Below are 5,926 nucleotides of genomic sequence, written 5' to 3' on the forward strand. Positions count from 1 at the left end.
AGGAGCTGTTACCTCCTGCTCCAGGCCCCCAGACCCATCCCAAACCCTCCCTCCCCTAGGGAATTCCCCCCTGGCCCCTCCCACCCACTCCCCTGAGAGCCACAAAGAGTTAAAAACGACAGTGAAGTTTAATTAAAAAGACAAAATAAATCTACAACTGCTGTACATATACACATTAGTTACATTACGAAATTCCAGAGAAGTATCTGCTGGATCAGCTTTGCTCTACCGATTTCCTTTCCCCTGGAAGCAGCTGCTGGTCCAATATCCACAAAATCTGTGAGCAACCAAGGAACAGTCACAGATTGTTCTAACATCACACTCCACACCCAAAATGGGGCCAGGATGAGACAGAGTTTTGCCTGTAATTCATGGGATTTTTTCTCAAATTCCCTAGAATTAACTCATATGTGGATTTGCACTGCTCTGGTTTTTCAGGGTTAACAAAAATAGGTGTTTAGATCTGGCAGATTTTAGCTCAGTGGTAGGAAGCACCTGACAAAATTTGGGGATAATATACAAAAATGATACCAGTCAAGGTGGAGAGGAAAGCAAAAGCTCTGGAAACACGTGAAAAATAGGATACAAAGGCCCTTGAATGCTCTAGCAAAGGTCCCAAACAGTACAAATTCACAGTGTCCCAAGTCCTAAACACCTCACAGGATGCAGCACAGATCCAGCACTTCTGGGAGATGGGAAGTGTCCCTGGGGAGGGCAGTGAGGCTGTGCTGGACAGCTCCCACCTTTGGGAATGAGTGTCCATTGCACTTCTGCACAGGAGCAGAGGGAGAAAACAAGTTTTATCTCTGCATGAAGTTCTTTTCCAAAGCAGCAGGAGTCCTCTGCAAGGAGTGGATGTTCCGTTTCACTCTGTCCTCCAGGGTGGAAGTTGAGGCACTTTCCAGCTTTAAACGGCTGCAGGAAAGGGAAACAAAGGGGAGAAATCAGAATGAAGAGCAGGTTTAGGTTAGGGATTGGGTATTGGGAAAGAATTCCTCCCTGGGATCAGCTCACAGTGGGACAAACTCTGCTCCCAGACACACAGTTGGGTTACACACAGCTCTTCCAGCCCCCAAAACAGCCAGGACCTTGCTGGGCACACAGGGTTGAGGGGTTTGGAGTGGATTTTGGGCTCTCTGTGCTCCCTCTGTGCACTGGAGCCACTGAGCTCCAGGGGCTGCTGAGGGATGATGTGTCTCCAAGGGGAAAATTCCAGCTGGAGTGGGAAAAATTCCTCCCTGTGAGGATGGTGAGGCACTGACTCCTCTTTCACAGATGGAGAAATGGACTCAGCAGAGGATATTAGGAATAAATCCTTCCCTGTGAGGTGCTGAGGCTCTGGCATGGGTTGCCCAGAGCAGCTGTGGCTGCTCCATCCCTGGGAGTGTTCCAGGCCAGGCTGGATGGGTTAGAACAACCTGGGCTAGTGAAAGGTGTCCCTGCCCATGGCAAGGAGTGGGACTGGATGAGCTTTAAGGTTCTTCCAACCCAAACCAGTCTGGAATTCTATGATCCCAGCTCTGAGCAGCTTCAGGAATTAAGTACATGTTCTCCTCTGATTAATTTCTTCATCCTGGAAAACAACATTGCCATGGGATCTTTCTCCCACCCCACTGCACCTCTGGAAGGTGCCACTGCAACCCACTTTGCCTGCCATGTACACGAGGGACTGAGTTACCACCTGTGTTTAGAAATTGTCATCAAAATAACCATCTTTTGGGTTAAGGAGGGAATGTGGGAATAGCAGATGCCACTAGCTGTGGTGTAAAACACAGTGATGGATCTCACACCATGATCTGCACCATCCTAAAGGTTAAGACCATCACTTAGGAGCTGTGGCCTGTATTTCCCTTGAATGAGAAAGAGATGAAAGACTCACTGGAAGAACTTTCCATCCCTGGAGTCGAGTTTCTCCAGCGATTTCTCCAGCTCCTCCTCCTTCCGGTGCTTCCTGAGGTTGTTTGCTCTCTCCTCTTCCCTCCACTTGGCATTTTCCATCATTTCCTGCCGTTTACGCTCCAGTTCCTCTGGAGAGAGTTTTCTGTTTGGGCAGAAAACACCTCTGCAGTAAGCCAACAGCACCCTAGGCCCCACCCCCCTCTGGCTTCCCATTCCTTGAGTCCATGGAATCACTAAGGTTGGAAAAGACCTTTCAGGTCTTCAATCCAACTGTCAAAGATGCTTTACAATCCCCCAAATTAGGTGTCATTAAGGTGGTTTTCCTTTGGTGGCCAATCAGCAAAGCTTCTAAGCACATGTCTGTTCTGCTCCACCACATCCCAGCAAGTCTCTGTTCTCCCTCATCTCAGCCCCCTTGAGTTTAATAGACCTGTAAGATGATGCTCTCAAGGTCCTTTTTGCCTGTTGACAGCGAAACAGAATCTTCTCATTAACAGTCAGACAAATGCCTCTCATGCCTGCTTGGCACAGTGATGGAGCCACAGAGAACCACTGACCACATGGGATGGAGACACCACGTGGATTGGTTTGGGAAGGTGCCCAAGGTGTCAACTAACAACCACACTGAGGCTGAGGACTCTCTGTCTGACCTTCTGCACATCTGATCTGATCTACTTCAGTTAAAAGAGGAACATTTGGCTCACAGCTCACACCCAGGAGGGTCCCAGCCCAGCACAGGCCCAGGTGTTGCTCACCTGGTGTACCCCGGGGGGTGCTGGCGACGGTAGCTCCTCTTTGGGGAAGGACTTCTGGCTCTGCCCTTCTCCTCACGACTGCTGTGTCTGCAACCCCAAAACACCCTGATCAGCACAAACCAACAGCCACTACCACACCTCCCAACTTCCCCTGCATTTCTGAGGCCCAGACACCTCCCACAGCTGCTCACCCTGAAAACTGATGCTAATGACCCTTAATACACTGCAAATTCCCATGGAGTTTTCACTCAGCTCTAATTATTCAATCAGCAAATGATAAGGACTTGATTTTCTCTGCATTTGGTGAGGATAATTCAACAGCTCTAAATGATCAGTTTGAAGTGAATCTGCAGCCCAAACAAGGCAGAGTCACACGCAACAGCTAAAGGGTGTGACTAAAGTGTGTCCCAGTGCAGAGTGGGATTGTCTCCTCCTGTGTTTCTGCACACCTGGACAACACCTTTGAGATCATCCAGTCCAACCTAGCACCTAACACCACCAGATCAACTACACCACAGCACTGAATGCCACCTCTAGGCTCTCCTGCCTTTCCACCTTCCCACCCAGCCCTGAGCCACGTGAGCAGGACACTACAGTGGTTGGAGATGGAATAAGAGCTATTTTGACTCCAGGGAATTTCCCTCTCAGCAGCCCTTGGGTTTCCCTCCCCCACACTCACTGTTTGCTGTGTCTGGAAGGAGATCTTGACCCCCTGGATGCAGCTTGCTCCGAGTTCCTCTTGCTGGAGTGTCTCTGTGGGGAGCGGGACGTGCTGCGGGAGCGATCCCGGTGCCTGGGGGGAGCACCAGAGGAGCTCCAGGACCTGTGGCTCTGCTCAGAGTCTCTCACCTGCAGTTCAGAAGGAGCTGGTAAGAGCACAGCAATGGAAGGGCACAGAGGAGAGCTCAGACAGGGTGAGTTCAGGGAGCAGTGCATGTTGTAGTTTGAGTTTGTTTGCTTCACTGCCCTGTGAGCTAACTCTGCTAACAAGTTCCTGTTCACCTCTGTGGCTAAAAACATCAGGTCTAAAGAGATTATTTTGCTCTGATGTCCAGAAAACTAAACAGCCAAGCAGAGTATGTGAAGAGATGAGGGAAGAAATCCTTCCCTGTGAGGTGCTGAGGCACTGGTTGCCCAGAGCAGCTGTGGCTGCTCCATCCCTGGGAGTGTTCCAGGTCAGGTTGGATGAGGCTTGGAACAACCTGGGCTGGTGGAAATGTCCCTGCCATGGCAGGGGGTGGCACAGGATGATCCTTAAGGTCCTTCCAACTCAACCCACTCCATATTCCATAGGTAAATCAGTGAGGAGTATCTAAATAAACCTTAACTTGAATTCTGAGCAGACCAAGTCCCAGCAGGACCTGAATAACTTTACTTTCAAGCCTTAGATAACTTCAAATGGAATCTAAAATCCATCATATCGTGTTCCCCACACAATCCTCTTCCAGCTAGTGCAGCCTGCAGCAAACTGCCACAGCTCCTGCTCCTCCCTGTGACCCACACCTACTTGTAAGCCATATCCTGGGACTTTGGAAGGAGCAGGTTTCCAGGAGGAATTGTCCATCTTCTTCTGAGACCTACAGAGAGAATAGAACAGTCCATTGAAGCAGCAGGTGAATTGCAAGAATACAATGGGTTTTTCAACACTAAATTAGTTTCATTAATGATGCAAAACAAATGAAGTCACACTACAGAGACAATGAAGTAATGAGACAGAAACACTGAAACCAATTAAAACCATGAAGTAGAAACAGAAAGCTCCAAGAGAGGATTTGAAACAGAAATAACAAGCAGGAAATGAGGTGGTTTTGCCCTAAAACCTCCAAACATACTTAGTTTTGCTCCTCTCCTCATCACTGCTGTCACTGTCGCTGCTGGAGCTGCGACGTCGATGCTTCTTGTGCTTCTTCTTCTTCTCTTTCTTCTTCTTCTTCTCCTTTTTCTCCAAACTGTTTTGCAGCTGTAAAGCAAAACACCATTTTGTGAGTCATTATCACTGCCCCTTCTCTTGGGAACTCAGGGAAAATGACAGAGTGGAAAAAACCTGAACCATTTCACAGGTTCTCTCTCAAAATTAGAGCTGAAGTCAGGAAACAGCTCAGTTCCTCCTCCTAAACAATATAACCTTCAATTCCTGACCCTCTCCCTGGCTCAATACATTCTGTGCTTTGTGGATATAAAGGAACCCTGAGACACACATACCAATGCTTTGATTTTCCTCATTTTCACTGGATTGTTCAGGACTTCTCTCTTCTTCTCCTCCTCCCTCTTCCTAGAGCAGGAAAACAACATCAGTCTCTTCAGACAACTCAAAACCATCACATTTTCATGGAAGATAACACCCAAGTACGAGCTCCAAAGGCAGAAAAAGAGGCAAAAAAAACCCCAAACGGATCCAGCTGAGGAAGAATGTTTAGTTTGTTCTCCATTTAGGAGTGTGACAAGTAGGGAAATAAAGATTTGTAAGGTAAGTAACTGTTTGTAAGATAAAGAACAGTTTACATGACAAGTAACACAGTTTTGAGCCAGCTGCTGCTGCTGGTGCCTTTTGCCTCCTCTCCCACTGTTCCAGCCCCTCATTCCATACCTGATCATGAAGAGAGGATCCTCCCGGATCTTGTTTGCCATATCCAGGACTGAGGTGGCCCCTGACTTGGCAAAGATGGAGCCTGGGAGCAGCCCTGTCTCGTTGGAGCATCCTGCATCCTTGTCCTCTGTCTTCTCAAGGATGTACTTGTCCACAGGGCGACCCATCAGGTACTCCTCCCTGTTCACCATCCCCCCAGGGCCCTGGTACATCCACTCCAGCTTCTCTTCTCTCTTCCTGTGCAAGACAAAAACTGACTAAGCTCCCACCTCACAGTTCCAAAGGGACATTTCAAAGCTTAGGAAAGTGAATGGAAAAGTTTTATCATTGGTGCTAAGCATGGGAAGGACATGGAGTTGCTAGAGAAAGGTCAGAGGAAGCACCAAAGGGATTAGAGGGGTAGAGGAACAGCTGAGAGAGTTGGGATTGTTCAGCCTGGAGAAGAGGTTTAGGGATGACCTGATTGTGACCTTCAGTGCCTGAAGGAGCTACTGGAAAGATGGAGAGAGACTATTGACGAGGTCTGGAGTGACAGGACGAGGAATGGCTCCAGACTGAGACAGACTAGGGTTAGATGGGATACTGGGAAGGAATTCCTCCTTGTGAGGGTGCTGAGACACTGGCACAGGTTGCCCAGAGCAGCTGTGGTTGCTCCAAATCTGGAAGTGTTCCAGGCTAGGTTGGA

The 5,926-nt window shown here is 48.6% G+C and overlaps 1 protein-coding gene across 1 annotated transcript; it reads right to left on the reverse strand.

Annotated features, from left to right (window-relative positions):
* Positions 1–800: 800 nt before the first annotated feature.
* On the reverse strand, positions 801–5,478 carry CWC25 (CWC25 spliceosome-associated protein homolog (S. cerevisiae); the record flags this gene model as incomplete). Its single annotated transcript, XM_009079656.1, has 8 exons — positions 801–915; positions 1,880–2,041; positions 2,655–2,741; positions 3,334–3,503; positions 4,162–4,231; positions 4,487–4,614; positions 4,857–4,926; positions 5,242–5,478. Coding segments are annotated over 8 exons (1,039 nt in total), but the record flags the coding sequence as incomplete, so codon positions are not given.
* Positions 5,479–5,926: the final 448 nt, after the last annotated feature.

The sequence above is a fragment of the Acanthisitta chloris genome, unplaced genomic scaffold (assembly GCF_000695815.1).
Source record: "Acanthisitta chloris isolate BGI_N310 unplaced genomic scaffold, ASM69581v1 scaffold5398, whole genome shotgun sequence".
In the NCBI taxonomy this organism is placed as follows: Eukaryota; Metazoa; Chordata; class Aves; order Passeriformes; family Acanthisittidae; genus Acanthisitta; species Acanthisitta chloris.